The sequence below is a fragment of the Astatotilapia calliptera genome, chromosome 19 (assembly GCF_964374335.1).
Source record: "Astatotilapia calliptera chromosome 19, fAstCal68.1, whole genome shotgun sequence".
NCBI lineage: Eukaryota > Metazoa > Chordata > Actinopteri > Cichliformes > Cichlidae > Astatotilapia > Astatotilapia calliptera.
This window is the reverse complement of record NC_137440.1, coordinates 14,055,907-14,076,504: the sequence shown is the minus strand read 5'-3', so window position 1 is coordinate 14,076,504 and position 20,598 is coordinate 14,055,907. Positions and strand designations below refer to the sequence as shown.

Genomic DNA, 20,598 nt, shown 5'->3' with positions numbered 1-20,598 from the left:
ATTTCAACTCTAAGGATATAAATGCATTCTGAAGGACTATTATCTGACACACAACCATTCTCTTTTCACAGTGAATCTCATTTGTAATGGAGTTGATGGGTGGGTGAAATGCCGTTTTGTTCAATGTTGATTCTGTCTAGGTAAAATTTGTTAACACAGTGTAATTAAGGGGACATTGGATTTCAATTTATTGTGTTTTTTCCACAGTTCAAAACTTGAGCAAATCCTGTCAGCTGGCAATTCCTCGGCAGCCCTGTGCAATTTCACCATCACAGAACATGCCTGTTCCTCTGTAAGATTCCTTTTTAAACTCCAAAAACAGAACATGGATTTTGCCTCATTATGGTCCTGAGACAAATCTCCATGAGCTCTGACAAAATGGCTGTATTCTTTGTCAATTTTCTTTTTCAAGGCTCCCTATCTCACATCCAGCAACTTGGTCACACTGCTGAACTGCACACTGAAAAGCCAAAACATATACCCAGTAGAAGTCTGGAAGCTTTTCTTCCAAAAAGCCTCTGCTGTACTGGACCAGGCCCTTGAGACATTTGCTAACATGGTAAGTACAAAATCACATTTTCACAATATTACCATTTCCCTGCGTGAAGTTTGGGTCCAGCTACAATTATTTTTCTGCCAATTCAAGGCCGTCAACAACACCTACCCGACCTCGTCAAATGTGCTCGAGGCTCTTGGAGAAGTGAGAATTGACAACTTCAGCCAGGCACAACTACAGAGTGAGGAGTTCATTACCAGCTGGTTCAAGACAAAGATCCGTCCGTTTCTGGCCGTTCCATCTTTCAACTTCCTATTTTGCCTTAGCTCCAAAAACTTCAGCTGCCAGACATACCAGACTGTGTAAGTAAATATGAGACATATAGCTCTGTTCTGCAAATGTGCAGTTGACTAGAAGTTTAGATGTTGAAAGCTTTCTCTCAAATGTAGCATTCAGGCATTTGGAAGCCAAAAGGCATCCATGGACAGAGACACACAGCAAGCAGTCTTCACTCACTTCATCAAACCGTTCTTGTCAAGAAATGACTCAACAGGTAAAAGGAGAAACTCAAGCTCACTTTGGTTTTTCCATGACAACATGTGGTATATTACCCTGTCAATAACTTTCTTGCTTTTTCTGCAGATCCTGGCTGTGTCTCATCTATCACGGGGAGCCAAGCGTGGCTAAAGGCAAACCTTGGCGACTTCTCTGATTTTGCAACTGTGCAGGACTTGGAAGCCTTCAATCCTAATTTGTCCGCTGTGAGTGCCAACTGCAGATGTACATCTTCCTGTAAACGGAATTCTTTTACCCAGAACATTTCCATGACTGCTGTCTGATATTATGCTGGTTCTCTTTTGTAGGCTGAATTGTTGTCAGTCCTCAGTCCTTCTCAGGTGGCACAGCTGGTACTGAGTTTGGGAGCCTCCAATAACACAGATTTGATTGATCGTGTGTTTGAGCGACTGCAAGAGGGCAACGCTCTAGAAAATGTGGATGGATTCCTCACACAACTGACAGCCAATGGACAGGTATGCTAGGCTTCTAAAAGGGTGAAGGAGGACAATCCTGGTGTTTTATTCCAGCAGGATAAGACAGAATAAGACATTTGCTAAACCGCTACACAACTCTTCAAGGAGTCTATCATAGAGAAGACTTGTTTGCAACCTTTGTGACATGTTGTATGAGTACATTTACAACATGCAGTCTCTGTATTGCTTAGCTTCTTTTCCACCTCAATTTCACAGATGCCAATTTTCCAGCCTGTTGTGAGAGATCGGATCATGAATGCGACCTTCATCGTCATCAGTCCGCATTTCTCCTCTTTCACGACAAACGACTATGAACTTTGGTTCCATGTGAAACTGATTCCTATCCTTGCCAGTTTTACTCCAGAAATGCTCATAAACACAATCACAAACATCAGCTGCATGAACTACCAAGTCATGTGAGTAGTTTTCTTGGAGCAATCAAGATTTTGTTGCAAATGAAAATGACAATAGAGACAAAGAACAGCATGAGAATGTTTTCTTTCAACTGTTGCAGTGTGAGTGGGTTGGTTTCAGTTATCCAGGAGATGCCACTGTACAGACGGCAAGAGATCACACATGGTCTGCTGGGCTACCTAAGAAATGCTGAAAATGCCATCAATGAGCCAGGTAGAGCAGACATAGGGTGCATTACGTGTTTTCCAGTGTGAAATGTCTTGAAAAGCACTCAGACAAAAAACTTAAATTCTTTCATGTCTACCAGTCACAAACCTTCCTAAATTGAGCACATCCTAACTTTTGTCTGCATGTCTTAGCTTGCAGGCAACAAAATGAGAGTGATGCCCAATGGGTTAAAGCAAATCTGGGTCCATTCATCCAATATACATCATACTCTGACCTCAAAGACTTCAACATCTCTACGGTAAGCCCTACATTGCACTTCTAGTCCTCCCTTAAGAACAGGAAAACAAAATTGTAGACTTAAGAAAACAAACACAGGAGTTTATTTTGCCATATCAAAAATACAAGCAAATCATAGAGCACACTTTCTTTGGTTGCAAACTCTATTCATTTACCCATAGCATTGGTCATTACTGTTGTCTGATATTATGTTGATTCCCTGTTGTAGGCTGGATTGTTGTCAACGCTCAATCCCTCTGAGGTGGCACAGCTGCTACTGAGCTCTGGAGCCTCAAATAACACAGATTTTATTGATCTTGTGTTTGAAAAACTTGAAGAGGGCAATGTTCTAAAAAATGTGGATGAATTCCTGACACAGCTGACAGCCAATGGACAGGTAGGCTAGCCTCCTAAAAGGGTGAAGGAGGACAATGTGGATATTTGATTCTAGAAGTAAACACAGAATAAGACATCGGTCTCAACCGCTACATCCATTGTTGGCTATTGTATCTTAGAAAACAAATGGTTACAGCCTTTGTACCATGTTGTATGGGTGTACTTCCAACATGCAATCTCACCTTTGCTTATGTCTTTTTCCACTTTAATATGACAGACCCCACATTTCCAGCCTGTTGTGAGAGATCGGATCATGAATACGACCTTCATCGTCATCAGTCCACATTTCTCCACTTTCACGACAAACGACTATGAACTTTGGTTCCATGTGAAACTGATTCCTATCCTTGCCAGTTTTACTCCAGAAATGCTCATAAACACAACCACAAACATCAGCTGCATGAATTACCAAGTCATGTGAGTAGTTTTCTTGGAGCAATCAAGATTTTGTTGCAAATGAAAATGACAATACTGACAAAGAACAGCATGAGAACGTTTTCTTTCAACTGTTGCAGTGTGAGTGGGTTGGCTTCAGTTATCCAGGAGATGCCACTGTACAGACGGCAAGAGATCACACATGGTCTGCTGGGCTACCTAAGAAATGCTGAAAATGCCAACAATGAGCCAGGTAGGGCAGACATAGGGTGCGTTATGTGCTTTCCAGTGTGAAATGTCTTGAAAAGCACTCAGACAAAAAACTTGCCCACATATTCTTTCATGTCTACCTGTCAAAAACCTTCCTAAATTTGGCACATCCTAACTTTTGTTTGTATGCCTTAGCTTGCAGGCAACAAAATGAGAGTGATGCCCAATGGGTTAAAGCAAATCTGGGTCCATTCGTCCAATATACATCATACTCTGACCTCAAAGACTTCAACATCTCTACGGTAAGCCCTACATTGCACTTCTAGTCCTCCCTTAAGAACAGGAAAACAAAATTGTAGACTTAAGAAAACAAACACAGGAGTTTATTTTGCCATATCAAAAATACAAGCAAATCATAGAGCACACTTTCTTTGGTTGCAAACTCTAATCCTTTACCCACAGCATTGGTCATTACTGTTGTCTGATATTATGTTGATTCCCTGTTGTAGGCTGGATTGTTGTCAACGCTCAATCCCTCTGAGGTGGCACAGCTGCTACTGAGCTCTGGAGCCTCAAATAACACAGATTTTATTGATCTTGTGTTTGAAAAGCTTGAAGAGGGCAATGTTCTAAAAAATGTGGATGAATTCCTGACACAGCTGACAGCCAATGGACAGGTAGGCTAGCCTCCTAAAAGGGTGAAGGAGGACAATGCAGATATTTGATTCCAGAAGTAAACACAGAATAAAACATAGGTCTCAACCGCTACATCCATTGTTGGCTATTGTATCTTAGAAAACAAATGGTTACAGCTTTTGTACCATGTTGTATGGGTGTACTTCCAACATGCAATCTCACCTTTGCTTATGTCTTTTTCCACTTTAATATGACAGACCCCACATTTCCAGCCTGTTGTGAGAGATCGGATCATGAATACGACCTTCATCATCATCAGTTCACATTTCTCCACTTTCACGACAAACGACTATGAACTTTGGTTCCATGTGAAACTGATTCCTATCCTTGCCAGTTTTACTCCAGAAATGCTCATAAACACAACCACAAACATCAGCTGCATGAATTACCAAGTCATGTGAGTAGTTTTCTTGGAGCAATCAAGATTTTGTTGCAAATGAAAATGACAATACTGACAAAGAACAGCATGAGAACGTTTTCTTTCAACTGTTGCAGTGTGAGTGGGTTGGCTTCAGTTATCCAGGAGATGCCACTGTACAGACGGCAAGAGATCACACATGGTCTGCTGGGCTACCTAAGAAATGCTGAAAATGCCAACAATGAGCCAGGTAGGGCAGACATAGGGTGCGTTATGTGTTTTCAAGTGTGAAATGTCTTGAAAAGCACTCAGACAAAAAACTTAAATTCTTTCATGTCTACCAGTCACAAACCTTGCTAAATTGAGCACATCCTAACTTTTGTCTGCATGCCTTAGCTTGCAGGCAACAAAATGAGAGTGATGCCCAATGGGTTAAAGCAAATCTGGGTCCATTCGTCCAATATACATCATACTCTGACCTCAAAGACTTCAACATCTCTACGGTAAGCTTTACTCTTATTACTCTTCCTGTCTTTCTTGAGAATAGCAAAGCAAAATTCTGGAAATTATACAAAAGACATGCATTTCATGAATTCTACTTTTTTGTATCCATAGCTGGCAGTTCTGGACGTTCTTTCACCATCGCAAAAGGCTGATCTAATCCTAGATCCAAACAGTGGTGCTTTAAACGATGCACATGTTGTAAGGGAGGTGTTGACAAGCTTGACAGAGACCAGTGATTATGAGCAGCTCAACCAATTCTTCCAGGCTTTTGCAAACATCAACAAGCAGGTGAATTCTCATTGGTAACCTTACCTCAGCGCAAACATCAACAAATGTTAACAGTGTTCTTTCATAAACCTGCTCAAGTGTTTAACTGAAAATGATCCATTTCTGATATGCTTCATGCCTTGAGGCATCCCTGCTGTACAGAAGTACAAAGATTTAGTTTAGATAAGCTCCCCCTCATCTCCGCATTTCCACAAAGACTTCAGAACTTCCTCTCTGACCTTATTATGATCCCCTTCTCTTTTCAGAGAAATGTCACCCTCATCCAAAATCCAGATGTGCGAGACACCATTTTGAGCCTGACCTTGACAGCCCTTGCTCCTCAGCTTAAAGACTTTCAGCCAGAAGACTATCAACAGTGGTTCCAGGTTTATTTGGTTCCTGTGATGGCGAGCATCCTTCCTAGCAGCTTGCGGGTGATCCCCAGTAACATCACCTGTGAATCCTACCAGGCTGTGTAAGATATTTCTGATATCCACAGTTAGACATTTGGGTGTGCACAATGCCAAGCTGAGGCTCCTGACAAGTCACAATGAATTCTTTTCTTCCTTTAGATACGATGGTCTTGCGCAGAGTTTGGCAGCATTGCCACTGGACCTTTCACAGGGCGTGAGATCAAGCAAGCAGTACCTCCAGGACACATTCCCACGTATGTGGCAAATGGGCTTTCCTGACTAAACTTTTCCCAAAAGCCCAGTACCAGCACTGTAATGACTACTCCATTGATTTGTTTCCTTTCTTTTTCTTCTCAAACAGGCTGCTCAGTTCCAGCTTCCTTTGTGGTAAGATTAGTTTTTTGGGGGGTGGGTGGGTGGGTGTGGGGGGTGTCTTACATGGGTTATCCAATATTTGATCCAGGTTTGGCACACTAATTGGGCCAACTGTGACAAAGTCAAGGTATTTACACTTGAAGAAGATGTTTCCACTATACTAACACTCATATTTTCTTTGTCTTCAGTGCAAGGTGACCCCAGTTCATGGTAAGTCTGTCTAGAAGTACACATTTCAACTCTAAGGATATAAATGCATTCTGAAGGACTATTATCTGACACACAACCATTCTCTTTTCACAGTGAATCTCATTTGTAATGGAGTTGATGGGTGGGTGAAATGCCGTTTTGTTCAATGTTGATTCTGTCTAGGTAAAATTTGTTAACACAGTGTAATTAAGGGGACATTGGATTTCAATTTATTGTGTTTTTTCCACAGTTCAAAACTTGAGCAAATCCTGTCAGCTGGCAATTCCTCGGCAGCCCTGTGCAATTTCACCATCACAGAACATGCCTGTTCCTCTGTAAGATTCCTTTTTAAACTCCAAAAACAGAACATGGATTTTGCCTCATTATGGTCCTGAGACAAATCTCCATGAGCTCTGACAAAATGGCTGTATTCTTTGTCAATTTTCTTTTTCAAGGCTCCCTATCTCACATCCAGCAACTTGGTCACACTGCTGAACTGCACACTGAAAAGCCAAAACATATACCCAGTAGAAGTCTGGAAGCTTTTCTTCCAAAAAGCCTCTGCTGTACTGGACCAGGCCCTTGAGACATTTGCTAACATGGTAAGTACAAAATCACATTTTCACAATATTACCATTTCCCTGCGTGAAGTTTGGGTCCAGCTACAATTATTTTTCTGCCAATTCAAGGCCGTCAACAACACCTACCCGACCTCGTCAAATGTGCTCGAGGCTCTTGGAGAAGTGAGAATTGACAACTTCAGCCAGGCACAACTACAGAGTGAGGAGTTCATTACCAGCTGGTTCAAGACAAAGATCCGTCCGTTTCTGGCCGTTCCATCTTTCAACTTCCTATTTTGCCTTAGCTCCAAAAACTTCAGCTGCCAGACATACCAGACTGTGTAAGTAAATATGAGACATATAGCTCTGTTCTGCAAATGTGCAGTTGACTAGAAGTTTAGATGTTGAAAGCTTTCTCTCAAATGTAGCATTCAGGCATTTGGAAGCCAAAAGGCATCCATGGACAGAGACACACAGCAAGCAGTCTTCACTCACTTCATCAAACCGTTCTTGTCAAGAAATGACTCAACAGGTAAAAGGAGAAACTCAAGCTCACTTTGGTTTTTCCATGACAACATGTGGTATATTACCCTGTCAATAACTTTCTTGCTTTTTCTGCAGATCCTGGCTGTGTCTCATCTATCACGGGGAGCCAAGCGTGGCTAAAGGCAAACCTTGGCGACTTCTCTGATTTTGCAACTGTGCAGGACTTGGAAGCCTTCAATCCTAATTTGTCCGCTGTGAGTGCCAACTGCAGATGTACATCTTCCTGTAAACGGAATTCTTTTACCCAGAACATTTCCATGACTGCTGTCTGATATTATGCTGGTTCTCTTTTGTAGGCTGAATTGTTGTCAGTCCTCAGTCCTTCTCAGGTGGCACAGCTGGTACTGAGTTTGGGAGCCTCCAATAACACAGATTTGATTGATCGTGTGTTTGAGCGACTGCAAGAGGGCAACGCTCTAGAAAATGTGGATGGATTCCTCACACAACTGACAGCCAATGGACAGGTATGCTAGGCTTCTAAAAGGGTGAAGGAGGACAATCCTGGTGTTTTATTCCAGCAGGATAAGACAGAATAAGACATTTGCTAAACCGCTACACAACTCTTCAAGGAGTCTATCATAGAGAAGACTTGTTTGCAACCTTTGTGACATGTTGTATGAGTACATTTACAACATGCAGTCTCTGTATTGCTTAGCTTCTTTTCCACCTCAATTTCACAGATGCCAATTTTCCAGCCTGTTGTGAGAGATCGGATCATGAATGCGACCTTCATCGTCATCAGTCCGCATTTCTCCTCTTTCACGACAAACGACTATGAACTTTGGTTCCATGTGAAACTGATTCCTATCCTTGCCAGTTTTACTCCAGAAATGCTCATAAACACAATCACAAACATCAGCTGCATGAACTACCAAGTCATGTGAGTAGTTTTCTTGGAGCAATCAAGATTTTGTTGCAAATGAAAATGACAATAGAGACAAAGAACAGCATGAGAATGTTTTCTTTCAACTGTTGCAGTGTGAGTGGGTTGGTTTCAGTTATCCAGGAGATGCCACTGTACAGACGGCAAGAGATCACACATGGTCTGCTGGGCTACCTAAGAAATGCTGAAAATGCCATCAATGAGCCAGGTAGAGCAGACATAGGGTGCATTACGTGTTTTCCAGTGTGAAATGTCTTGAAAAGCACTCAGACAAAAAACTTAAATTCTTTCATGTCTACCAGTCACAAACCTTCCTAAATTGAGCACATCCTAACTTTTGTCTGCATGTCTTAGCTTGCAGGCAACAAAATGAGAGTGATGCCCAATGGGTTAAAGCAAATCTGGGTCCATTCATCCAATATACATCATACTCTGACCTCAAAGACTTCAACATCTCTACGGTAAGCCCTACATTGCACTTCTAGTCCTCCCTTAAGAACAGGAAAACAAAATTGTAGACTTAAGAAAACAAACACAGGAGTTTATTTTGCCATATCAAAAATACAAGCAAATCATAGAGCACACTTTCTTTGGTTGCAAACTCTATTCATTTACCCATAGCATTGGTCATTACTGTTGTCTGATATTATGTTGATTCCCTGTTGTAGGCTGGATTGTTGTCAACGCTCAATCCCTCTGAGGTGGCACAGCTGCTACTGAGCTCTGGAGCCTCAAATAACACAGATTTTATTGATCTTGTGTTTGAAAAACTTGAAGAGGGCAATGTTCTAAAAAATGTGGATGAATTCCTGACACAGCTGACAGCCAATGGACAGGTAGGCTAGCCTCCTAAAAGGGTGAAGGAGGACAATGTGGATATTTGATTCTAGAAGTAAACACAGAATAAGACATCGGTCTCAACCGCTACATCCATTGTTGGCTATTGTATCTTAGAAAACAAATGGTTACAGCCTTTGTACCATGTTGTATGGGTGTACTTCCAACATGCAATCTCACCTTTGCTTATGTCTTTTTCCACTTTAATATGACAGACCCCACATTTCCAGCCTGTTGTGAGAGATCGGATCATGAATACGACCTTCATCGTCATCAGTCCACATTTCTCCACTTTCACGACAAACGACTATGAACTTTGGTTCCATGTGAAACTGATTCCTATCCTTGCCAGTTTTACTCCAGAAATGCTCATAAACACAACCACAAACATCAGCTGCATGAATTACCAAGTCATGTGAGTAGTTTTCTTGGAGCAATCAAGATTTTGTTGCAAATGAAAATGACAATACTGACAAAGAACAGCATGAGAACGTTTTCTTTCAACTGTTGCAGTGTGAGTGGGTTGGCTTCAGTTATCCAGGAGATGCCACTGTACAGACGGCAAGAGATCACACATGGTCTGCTGGGCTACCTAAGAAATGCTGAAAATGCCAACAATGAGCCAGGTAGGGCAGACATAGGGTGCGTTATGTGCTTTCCAGTGTGAAATGTCTTGAAAAGCACTCAGACAAAAAACTTGCCCACATATTCTTTCATGTCTACCTGTCAAAAACCTTCCTAAATTTGGCACATCCTAACTTTTGTTTGTATGCCTTAGCTTGCAGGCAACAAAATGAGAGTGATGCCCAATGGGTTAAAGCAAATCTGGGTCCATTCGTCCAATATACATCATACTCTGACCTCAAAGACTTCAACATCTCTACGGTAAGCCCTACATTGCACTTCTAGTCCTCCCTTAAGAACAGGAAAACAAAATTGTAGACTTAAGAAAACAAACACAGGAGTTTATTTTGCCATATCAAAAATACAAGCAAATCATAGAGCACACTTTCTTTGGTTGCAAACTCTAATCCTTTACCCACAGCATTGGTCATTACTGTTGTCTGATATTATGTTGATTCCCTGTTGTAGGCTGGATTGTTGTCAACGCTCAATCCCTCTGAGGTGGCACAGCTGCTACTGAGCTCTGGAGCCTCAAATAACACAGATTTTATTGATCTTGTGTTTGAAAAGCTTGAAGAGGGCAATGTTCTAAAAAATGTGGATGAATTCCTGACACAGCTGACAGCCAATGGACAGGTAGGCTAGCCTCCTAAAAGGGTGAAGGAGGACAATGCAGATATTTGATTCCAGAAGTAAACACAGAATAAAACATAGGTCTCAACCGCTACATCCATTGTTGGCTATTGTATCTTAGAAAACAAATGGTTACAGCTTTTGTACCATGTTGTATGGGTGTACTTCCAACATGCAATCTCACCTTTGCTTATGTCTTTTTCCACTTTAATATGACAGACCCCACATTTCCAGCCTGTTGTGAGAGATCGGATCATGAATACGACCTTCATCATCATCAGTTCACATTTCTCCACTTTCACGACAAACGACTATGAACTTTGGTTCCATGTGAAACTGATTCCTATCCTTGCCAGTTTTACTCCAGAAATGCTCATAAACACAACCACAAACATCAGCTGCATGAATTACCAAGTCATGTGAGTAGTTTTCTTGGAGCAATCAAGATTTTGTTGCAAATGAAAATGACAATACTGACAAAGAACAGCATGAGAACGTTTTCTTTCAACTGTTGCAGTGTGAGTGGGTTGGCTTCAGTTATCCAGGAGATGCCACTGTACAGACGGCAAGAGATCACACATGGTCTGCTGGGCTACCTAAGAAATGCTGAAAATGCCAACAATGAGCCAGGTAGGGCAGACATAGGGTGCGTTATGTGTTTTCAAGTGTGAAATGTCTTGAAAAGCACTCAGACAAAAAACTTAAATTCTTTCATGTCTACCAGTCACAAACCTTGCTAAATTGAGCACATCCTAACTTTTGTCTGCATGCCTTAGCTTGCAGGCAACAAAATGAGAGTGATGCCCAATGGGTTAAAGCAAATCTGGGTCCATTCGTCCAATATACATCATACTCTGACCTCAAAGACTTCAACATCTCTACGGTAAGCTTTACTCTTATTACTCTTCCTGTCTTTCTTGAGAATAGCAAAGCAAAATTCTGGAAATTATACAAAAGACATGCATTTCATGAATTCTACTTTTTTGTATCCATAGCTGGCAGTTCTGGACGTTCTTTCACCATCGCAAAAGGCTGATCTAATCCTAGATCCAAACAGTGGTGCTTTAAACGATGCACATGTTGTAAGGGAGGTGTTGACAAGCTTGACAGAGACCAGTGATTATGAGCAGCTCAACCAATTCTTCCAGGCTTTTGCAAACATCAACAAGCAGGTGAATTCTCATTGGTAACCTTACCTCAGCGCAAACATCAACAAATGTTAACAGTGTTCTTTCATAAACCTGCTCAAGTGTTTAACTGAAAATGATCCATTTCTGATATGCTTCATGCCTTGAGGCATCCCTGCTGTACAGAAGTACAAAGATTTAGTTTAGATAAGCTCCCCCTCATCTCCGCATTTCCACAAAGACTTCAGAACTTCCTCTCTGACCTTATTATGATCCCCTTCTCTTTTCAGAGAAATGTCACCCTCATCCAAAATCCAGATGTGCGAGACACCATTTTGAGCCTGACCTTGACAGCCCTTGCTCCTCAGCTTAAAGACTTTCAGCCAGAAGACTATCAACAGTGGTTCCAGGTTTATTTGGTTCCTGTGATGGCGAGCATCCTTCCTAGCAGCTTGCGGGTGATCCCCAGTAACATCACCTGTGAATCCTACCAGGCTGTGTAAGATATTTCTGATATCCACAGTTAGACATTTGGGTGTGCACAATGCCAAGCTGAGGCTCCTGACAAGTCACAATGAATTCTTTTCTTCCTTTAGATACGATGGTCTTGCGCAGAGTTTGGCAGCATTGCCACTGGACCTTTCACAGGGCGTGAGATCAAGCAAGCAGTACCTCCAGGACACATTCCCACGTATGTGGCAAATGGGCTTTCCTGACTAAACTTTTCCCAAAAGCCCAGTACCAGCACTGTAATGACTACTCCATTGATTTGTTTCCTTTCTTTTTCTTCTCAAACAGGCTGCTCAGTTCCAGCTTCCTTTGTGGTAAGATTAGTTTTTTGGGGGGTGGGTGGGTGGGTGTGGGGGGTGTCTTACATGGGTTATCCAATATTTGATCCAGGTTTGGCACACTAATTGGGCCAACTGTGACAAAGTCAAGGTATTTACACTTGAAGAAGATGTTTCCACTATACTAACACTCATATTCTCTTTGTCTTCAGTGCAAGGTGACCCCAGTTCATGGTAAGTCTGTCTAGAAGTACACATTTCAACTCTAAGGATATAAATGCATTCTGAAGGACTATTATCTGACACACAACCATTCTCTTTTCACAGTGAATCTCATTTGTAATGGAGTTGATGGGTGGGTGAAATGCCGTTTTGTTCAATGTTGATTCTGTCTAGGTAAAATTTGTTAACACAGTGTAATTAAGGGGACATTGGATTTCAATTTATTGTGTTTTTTCCACAGTTCAAAACTTGAGCAAATCCTGTCAGCTGGCAATTCCTCGGCAGCCCTGTGCAATTTCACCATCACAGAACATGCCTGTTCCTCTGTAAGATTCCTTTTTAAACTCCAAAAACAGAACATGGATTTTGCCTCATTATGGTCCTGAGACAACTCTCCATGAGCTCTGACAAAATGGCTGTATTCTTTGTCAATTTTCTTTTTCAAGGCTCCCTATCTCACATCCAGCAACTTGGTCACACTGCTGAACTGCACACTGAAAAGCCAAAACATATACCCAGTAGAAGTCTGGAAGCTTTTCTTCCAAAAAGCCTCTGCTGTACTGGACCAGGCCCTTGAGACATTTGCTAACATGGTAAGTACAAAATCACATTTTCACAATATTACCATTTCCCTGCGTGAAGTTTGGGTCCAGCTACAATTATTTTTCTGCCAATTCAAGGCCGTCAACAACACCTACCCGACCTCGTCAAATGTGCTCGAGGCTCTTGGAGAAGTGAGAATTGACAACTTCAGCCAGGCACAACTACAGAGTGAGGAGTTCATTACCAGCTGGTTCAAGACAAAGATCCGTCCGTTTCTGGCCGTTCCATCTTTCAACTTCCTATTTTGCCTTAGCTCCAAAAACTTCAGCTGCCAGACATACCAGACTGTGTAAGTAAATATGAGACATATAGCTCTGTTCTGCAAATGTGCAGTTGACTAGAAGTTTAGATGTTGAAAGCTTTCTCTCAAATGTAGCATTCAGGCATTTGGAAGCCAAAAGGCATCCATGGACAGAGACACACAGCAAGCAGTCTTCACTCACTTCATCAAACCGTTCTTGTCAAGAAATGACTCAACAGGTAAAAGGAGAAACTCAAGCTCACTTTGGTTTTTCCATGACAACATGTGGTATATTACCCTGTCAATAACTTTCTTGCTTTTTCTGCAGATCCTGGCTGTGTCTCATCTATCACGGGGAGCCAAGCGTGGCTAAAGGCAAACCTTGGCGACTTCTCTGATTTTGCAACTGTGCAGGACTTGGAAGCCTTCAATCCTAATTTGTCCGCTGTGAGTGCCAACTGCAGATGTACATCTTCCTGTAAACGGAATTCTTTTACCCAGAACATTTCCATGACTGCTGTCTGATATTATGCTGGTTCTCTTTTGTAGGCTGAATTGTTGTCAGTCCTCAGTCCTTCTCAGGTGGCACAGCTGGTACTGAGTTTGGGAGCCTCCAATAACACAGATTTGATTGATCGTGTGTTTGAGCGACTGCAAGAGGGCAACGCTCTAGAAAATGTGGATGGATTCCTCACACAACTGACAGCCAATGGACAGGTATGCTAGGCTTCTAAAAGGGTGAAGGAGGACAATCCTGGTGTTTTATTCCAGCAGGATAAGACAGAATAAGACATTTGCTAAACCGCTACACAACTCTTCAAGGAGTCTATCATAGAGAAGACTTGTTTGCAACCTTTGTGACATGTTGTATGAGTACATTTACAACATGCAGTCTCTGTATTGCTTAGCTTCTTTTCCACCTCAATTTCACAGATGCCAATTTTCCAGCCTGTTGTGAGAGATCGGATCATGAATGCGACCTTCATCGTCATCAGTCCGCATTTCTCCTCTTTCACGACAAACGACTATGAACTTTGGTTCCATGTGAAACTGATTCCTATCCTTGCCAGTTTTACTCCAGAAATGCTCATAAACACAATCACAAACATCAGCTGCATGAACTACCAAGTCATGTGAGTAGTTTTCTTGGAGCAATCAAGATTTTGTTGCAAATGAAAATGACAATAGAGACAAAGAACAGCATGAGAATGTTTTCTTTCAACTGTTGCAGTGTGAGTGGGTTGGTTTCAGTTATCCAGGAGATGCCACTGTACAGACGGCAAGAGATCACACATGGTCTGCTGGGCTACCTAAGAAATGCTGAAAATGCCATCAATGAGCCAGGTAGAGCAGACATAGGGTGCATTACGTGTTTTCCAGTGTGAAATGTCTTGAAAAGCACTCAGACAAAAAACTTAAATTCTTTCATGTCTACCAGTCACAAACCTTCCTAAATTGAGCACATCCTAACTTTTGTCTGCATGTCTTAGCTTGCAGGCAACAAAATGAGAGTGATGCCCAATGGGTTAAAGCAAATCTGGGTCCATTCATCCAATATACATCATACTCTGACCTCAAAGACTTCAACATCTCTACGGTAAGCCCTACATTGCACTTCTAGTCCTCCCTTAAGAACAGGAAAACAAAATTGTAGACTTAAGAAAACAAACACAGGAGTTTATTTTGCCATATCAAAAATACAAGCAAATCATAGAGCACACTTTCTTTGGTTGCAAACTCTATTCATTTACCCATAGCATTGGTCATTACTGTTGTCTGATATTATGTTGATTCCCTGTTGTAGGCTGGATTGTTGTCAACGCTCAATCCCTCTGAGGTGGCACAGCTGCTACTGAGCTCTGGAGCCTCAAATAACACAGATTTTATTGATCTTGTGTTTGAAAAACTTGAAGAGGGCAATGTTCTAAAAAATGTGGATGAATTCCTGACACAGCTGACAGCCAATGGACAGGTAGGCTAGCCTCCTAAAAGGGTGAAGGAGGACAATGTGGATATTTGATTCTAGAAGTAAACACAGAATAAGACATCGGTCTCAACCGCTACATCCATTGTTGGCTATTGTATCTTAGAAAACAAATGGTTACAGCCTTTGTACCATGTTGTATGGGTGTACTTCCAACATGCAATCTCACCTTTGCTTATGTCTTTTTCCACTTTAATATGACAGACCCCACATTTCCAGCCTGTTGTGAGAGATCGGATCATGAATACGACCTTCATCGTCATCAGTCCACATTTCTCCACTTTCACGACAAACGACTATGAACTTTGGTTCCATGTGAAACTGATTCCTATCCTTGCCAGTTTTACTCCAGAAATGCTCATAAACACAACCACAAACATCAGCTGCATGAATTACCAAGTCATGTGAGTAGTTTTCTTGGAGCAATCAAGATTTTGTTGCAAATGAAAATGACAATACTGACAAAGAACAGCATGAGAACGTTTTCTTTCAACTGTTGCAGTGTGAGTGGGTTGGCTTCAGTTATCCAGGAGATGCCACTGTACAGACGGCAAGAGATCACACATGGTCTGCTGGGCTACCTAAGAAATGCTGAAAATGCCAACAATGAGCCAGGTAGGGCAGACATAGGGTGCGTTATGTGCTTTCCAGTGTGAAATGTCTTGAAAAGCACTCAGACAAAAAACTTGCCCACATATTCTTTCATGTCTACCTGTCAAAAACCTTCCTAAATTTGGCACATCCTAACTTTTGTTTGTATGCCTTAGCTTGCAGGCAACAAAATGAGAGTGATGCCCAATGGGTTAAAGCAAATCTGGGTCCATTCGTCCAATATACATCATACTCTGACCTCAAAGACTTCAACATCTCTACGGTAAGCCCTACATTGCACTTCTAGTCCTCCCTTAAGAACAGGAAAACAAAATTGTAGACTTAAGAAAACAAACACAGGAGTTTATTTTGCCATATCAAAAATACAAGCAAATCATAGAGCACACTTTCTTTGGTTGCAAACTCTAATCCTTTACCCACAGCATTGGTCATTACTGTTGTCTGATATTATGTTGATTCCCTGTTGTAGGCTGGATTGTTGTCAACGCTCAATCCCTCTGAGGTGGCACAGCTGCTACTGAGCTCTGGAGCCTCAAATAACACAGATTTTATTGATCTTGTGTTTGAAAAGCTTGAAGAGGGCAATGTTCTAAAAAATGTGGATGAATTCCTGACACAGCTGACAGCCAATGGACAGGTAGGCTAGCCTCCTAAAAGGGTGAAGGAGGACAATGCAGATATTTGATTCCAGAAGTAAACACAGAATAAAACATAGGTCTCAACCGCTACATCCATTGTTGGCTATTGTATCTTAGAAAACAAATGGTTACAGCTTTTGTACCATGTTGTATGGGTGTACTTCCAACATACAATCTCACCTTTGCTTATGTCTTTTTCCACTTTAATATGACAGACCCCACATTTCCAGCCTGTTGTGAGAGATCGGATCATGAATACGACCTTCATCATCATCAGTTCACATTTCTCCACTTTCACGACAAACGACTATGAACTTTGGTTCCATGTGAAACTGATTCCTATCCTTGCCAGTTTTACTCCAGAAATGCTCATAAACACAACCACAAACATCAGCTGCATGAATTACCAAGTCATGTGAGTAGTTTTCTTGGAGCAATCAAGATTTTGTTGCAAATGAAAATGACAATACTGACAAAGAACAGCATGAGAACGTTTTCTTTCAACTGTTGCAGTGTGAGTGGGTTGGCTTCAGTTATCCAGGAGATGCCACTGTACAGACGGCAAGAGATCACACATGGTCTGCTGGGCTACCTAAGAAATGCTGAAAATGCCAACAATGAGCCAGGTAGGGCAGACATAGGGTGCGTTATGTGTTTTCAAGTGTGAAATGTCTTGAAAAGCACTCAGACAAAAAACTTAAATTCTTTCATGTCTACCAGTCACAAACCTTGCTAAATTGAGCACATCCTAACTTTTGTCTGCATGCCTTAGCTTGCAGGCAACAAAATGAGAGTGATGCCCAATGGGTTAAAGCAAATCTGGGTCCATTCGTCCAATATACATCATACTCTGACCTCAAAGACTTCAACATCTCTACGGTAAGCTTTACTCTTATTACTCTTCCTGTCTTTCTTGAGAATAGCAAAGCAAAATTCTGGAAATTATACAAAAGACATGCATTTCATGAATTCTACTTTTTTGTATCCATAGCTGGCAGTTCTGGACGTTCTTTCACCATCGCAAAAGGCTGATCTAATCCTAGATCCAAACAGTGGTGCTTTAAACGATGCACATGTTGTAAGGGAGGTGTTGACAAGCTTGACAGAGACCAGTGATTATGAGCAGCTCAACCAATTCTTCCAGGCTTTTGCAAACATCAACAAGCAGGTGAATTCTCATTGGTAACCTTACCTCAGCGCAAACATCAACAAATGTTAACAGTGTTCTTTCATAAACCTGCTCAAGTGTTTAACTGAAAATGATCCATTTCTGATATGCTTCATGCCTTGAGGCATCCCTGCTGTACAGAAGTACAAAGATTTAGTTTAGATAAGCTCCCCCTCATCTCCGCATTTCCACAAAGACTTCAGAACTTCCTCTCTGACCTTATTATGATCCCCTTCTCTTTTCAGAGAAATGTCACCCTCATCCAAAATCCAGATGTGCGAGACACCATTTTGAGCCTGACCTTGACAGCCCTTGCTCCTCAGCTTAAAGACTTTCAGCCAGAAGACTATCAACAGTGGTTCCAGGTTTATTTGGTTCCTGTGATGGCGAGCATCCTTCCTAGCAGCTTGCGGGTGATCCCCAGTAACATCACCTGTGAATCCTACCAGGCTGTGTAAGATATTTCTGATATCCACAGTTAGACATTTGGGTGTGCACAATGCCAAGCTGAGGCTCCTGACAAGTCACAATGAATTCTTTTCTTCCTTTAGATACGATGGTCTTGCGCAGAGTTTGGCAGCATTGCCACTGGACCTTTCACAGGGCGTGAGATCAAGCAAGCAGTACCTCCAGGACACATTCCCACGTATGTGGCAAATGGGCTTTCCTGACTAAACTTTTCCCAAAAGCCCAGTACCAGCACTGTAATGACTACTCCATTGATTTGTTTCCTTTCTTTTTCTTCTCAAACAGGCTGCTCAGTTCCAGCTTCCTTTGTGGTAAGATTAGTTTTTTGGGGGGTGGGTGGGTGGGTGTGGGGGGTGTCTTACATGGGTTATCCAATATTTGATCCAGGTTTGGCACACTAATTGGGCCAACTGTGACAAAGTCAAGGTATTTACACTTGAAGAAGATGTTTCCACTATACTAACACTCATATTCTCTTTGTCTTCAGTGCAAGGTGACCCCAGTTCATGGTAAGTCTGTCTAGAAGTACACATTTCAACTCTAAGGATATAAATGCATTCTGAAGGACTATTATCTGACACACAACCATTCTCTTTTCACAGTGAATCTCATTTGTAATGGAGTTGATGGGTGGGTGAAATGCCGTTTTGTTCAATGTTGATTCTGTCTAGGTAAAATTTGTTAACACAGTGTAATTAAGGGGACATTGGATTTCAATTTATTGTGTTTTTTCCACAGTTCAAAACTTGAGCAAATCCTGTCAGCTGGCAATTCCTCGGCAGCCCTGTGCAATTTCACCATCACAGAACATGCCTGTTCCTCTGTAAGATTCCTTTTTAAACTCCAAAAACAGAACATGGATTTTGCCTCATTATGGTCCTGAGACAAATCTCCATGAGCTCTGACAAAATGGCTGTATTCTTTGTCAATTTTCTTTTTCAAGGCTCCCTATCTCACATCCAGCAACTTGGTCACACTGCTGAACTGCACACTGAAAAGCCAAAACATATACCCAGTAGAAGTCTGGAAGCTTTTCTTCCAAAAAGCCTCTGCTGTACTGGACCAGGCCCTTGAGACATTTGCTAACATGGTAAGTACAAAATCACATTTTCACAATATTACCATTTCCCTGCGTGAAGTTTGGGTCCAGCTACAATTATTTTTCTGCCAATTCAAGGCCGTCAACAACACCTACCCGACCTCGTCAAATGTGCTCGAGGCTCTTGGAGAAGTGAGAATTGACAACTTCAGCCAGGCACAACTACAGAGTGAGGAGTTCATTACCAGCTGGTTCAAGACAAAGATCCGTCCGTTTCTGGCCGTTCCATCTTTCAACTTCCTATTTTGCCTTAGCTCCAAAAACTTCAGCTGCCAGACATACCAGACTGTGTAAGTAAATATGAGACATATAGCTCTGTTCTGCAAATGTGCAGTTGACTAGAAGTTTAGATGTTGAAAGCTTTCTCTCAAATGTAGCATTCAGGCATTTGGAAGCCAAAAGGCATCCATGGACAGAGACACACAGCAAGCAGTCTTCACTCACTTCATCAAACCGTTCTTGTCAAGAAATGACTCAACAGGTAAAAGGAGAAACTCAAGCTCACTTTGGTTTTTCCATGACAACATGTGGTATATTACCCTGTCAATAACTTTCTTGCTTTTTCTGCAGATCCTGGCTGTGTTTCATCTATCACGGGGAGCCAAGCGTGGCTAAAGGCAAACCTTGGCGACTTCTCTGATTTTGCAACTGTGCAGGACTTGGAAGCCTTCAATCCTAATTTGTCCGCTGTGAGTGCCAACTGCAGATGTACATCTTCCTGTAAACGGAATTCTTTTACCCAGAACATTTCCATGACTGCTGTCTGATATTATGCTGGTTCTCTTTTGTAGGCTGAATTGTTGTCAGTCCTCAGTCCTTCTCAGGTGGCACAGCTGGTACTGAGTTTGGGAGCCTCCAATAACACAGATTTGATTGATCGTGTGTTTGAGCGACTGCAAGAGGGCAACGCTCTAGAAAATGTGGATGGATTCCTCACACAACTGACAGCCAATGGACAGGTATGCTAGGCTTCTAAAAGGGTGAAGGAGGACAATCCTGGTGTTTTATTCCAGCAGGATAAGAGAGAATAAGACATTTGCTAAACCGCTACACAACTCTTCAAGGAGTCTATCATAGAGAAGACTTGTTTGCAACCTTTGTGACATGTTGTATGAGTACATTTACAACATGCAGTCTCTGTATTGCTTAGCTTCTTTTCCACCTCAATTTCACAGATGCCAATTTTCCAGCCTGTTGTGAGAGATCGGATCATGAATGCGACCTTCATCGTCATCAGTCCGCATTTCTCCTCTTTCACGACAAACGACTATGAACTTTGGTTCCATGTGAAACTGATTCCTATCCTTGCCAGTTTTACTCCAGAAATGCTCATAAACACAACCACAAACATCAGCTGCATGAACTACCAAGTCATGTGAGTAGTTTTCTTGGAGCAA

The 20,598-nt window shown here is 41.8% G+C and overlaps 3 protein-coding genes and 1 long non-coding RNA gene across 4 annotated transcripts; all 4 read left to right on the top strand.

The window, feature by feature from the left end:
• The first annotated feature begins 39 nt into the window (after positions 1 to 39).
• On the top strand, positions 40 to 6,205 carry LOC145422626 (uncharacterized). Its single transcript, XM_080294170.1, has 22 exons — positions 40 to 99; positions 208 to 292; positions 413 to 559; positions 647 to 858; positions 946 to 1,049; positions 1,139 to 1,257; positions 1,360 to 1,527; positions 1,744 to 1,943; positions 2,042 to 2,154; positions 2,301 to 2,407; positions 2,615 to 2,782; positions 2,999 to 3,198; positions 3,297 to 3,409; positions 3,562 to 3,668; positions 3,876 to 4,043; positions 4,260 to 4,459; positions 4,558 to 4,670; positions 4,817 to 4,923; positions 5,036 to 5,212; positions 5,458 to 5,666; positions 5,764 to 5,858; positions 5,966 to 6,205. Exons 3-22 carry the CDS (start codon positions 557 to 559, stop codon positions 6,079 to 6,081), a joined length of 2,799 nt encoding a protein of 932 aa, XP_080150296.1. The 5' UTR covers positions 40 to 99; positions 208 to 292; positions 413 to 556; the 3' UTR covers positions 6,082 to 6,205.
• A 45-nt stretch (positions 6,206 to 6,250) lies between these two features.
• Positions 6,251 to 12,409, top strand: LOC145422625 (uncharacterized). Its single transcript, XM_080294169.1, has 22 exons — positions 6,251 to 6,310; positions 6,419 to 6,503; positions 6,624 to 6,770; positions 6,858 to 7,069; positions 7,157 to 7,260; positions 7,350 to 7,468; positions 7,571 to 7,738; positions 7,955 to 8,154; positions 8,253 to 8,365; positions 8,512 to 8,618; positions 8,826 to 8,993; positions 9,210 to 9,409; positions 9,508 to 9,620; positions 9,773 to 9,879; positions 10,087 to 10,254; positions 10,471 to 10,670; positions 10,769 to 10,881; positions 11,028 to 11,134; positions 11,247 to 11,423; positions 11,669 to 11,877; positions 11,975 to 12,069; positions 12,177 to 12,409. Exons 3-22 carry the CDS (start codon positions 6,768 to 6,770, stop codon positions 12,290 to 12,292), a joined length of 2,799 nt encoding a protein of 932 aa, XP_080150295.1. The 5' UTR covers positions 6,251 to 6,310; positions 6,419 to 6,503; positions 6,624 to 6,767; the 3' UTR covers positions 12,293 to 12,409.
• Positions 12,410 to 12,461: 52 nt separating this feature from the next.
• Positions 12,462 to 18,620, top strand: LOC145422624 (uncharacterized). The gene is made up of 22 exons (XM_080294168.1): positions 12,462 to 12,521; positions 12,630 to 12,714; positions 12,835 to 12,981; positions 13,069 to 13,280; positions 13,368 to 13,471; positions 13,561 to 13,679; positions 13,782 to 13,949; positions 14,166 to 14,365; positions 14,464 to 14,576; positions 14,723 to 14,829; positions 15,037 to 15,204; positions 15,421 to 15,620; positions 15,719 to 15,831; positions 15,984 to 16,090; positions 16,298 to 16,465; positions 16,682 to 16,881; positions 16,980 to 17,092; positions 17,239 to 17,345; positions 17,458 to 17,634; positions 17,880 to 18,088; positions 18,186 to 18,280; positions 18,388 to 18,620. Exons 3-22 carry the CDS (start codon positions 12,979 to 12,981, stop codon positions 18,501 to 18,503), a joined length of 2,799 nt encoding a protein of 932 aa, XP_080150294.1. The 5' UTR covers positions 12,462 to 12,521; positions 12,630 to 12,714; positions 12,835 to 12,978; the 3' UTR covers positions 18,504 to 18,620.
• A 1,165-nt stretch (positions 18,621 to 19,785) lies between these two features.
• On the top strand, positions 19,786 to 20,441 carry LOC145422462 (uncharacterized). Its single transcript, XR_013903748.1, has 3 exons — positions 19,786 to 19,890; positions 19,993 to 20,160; positions 20,377 to 20,441. It is a non-coding gene; the product is annotated as an uncharacterized LOC145422462 (long non-coding RNA).
• The last annotated feature ends 157 nt before the right edge of the window (positions 20,442 to 20,598 follow it).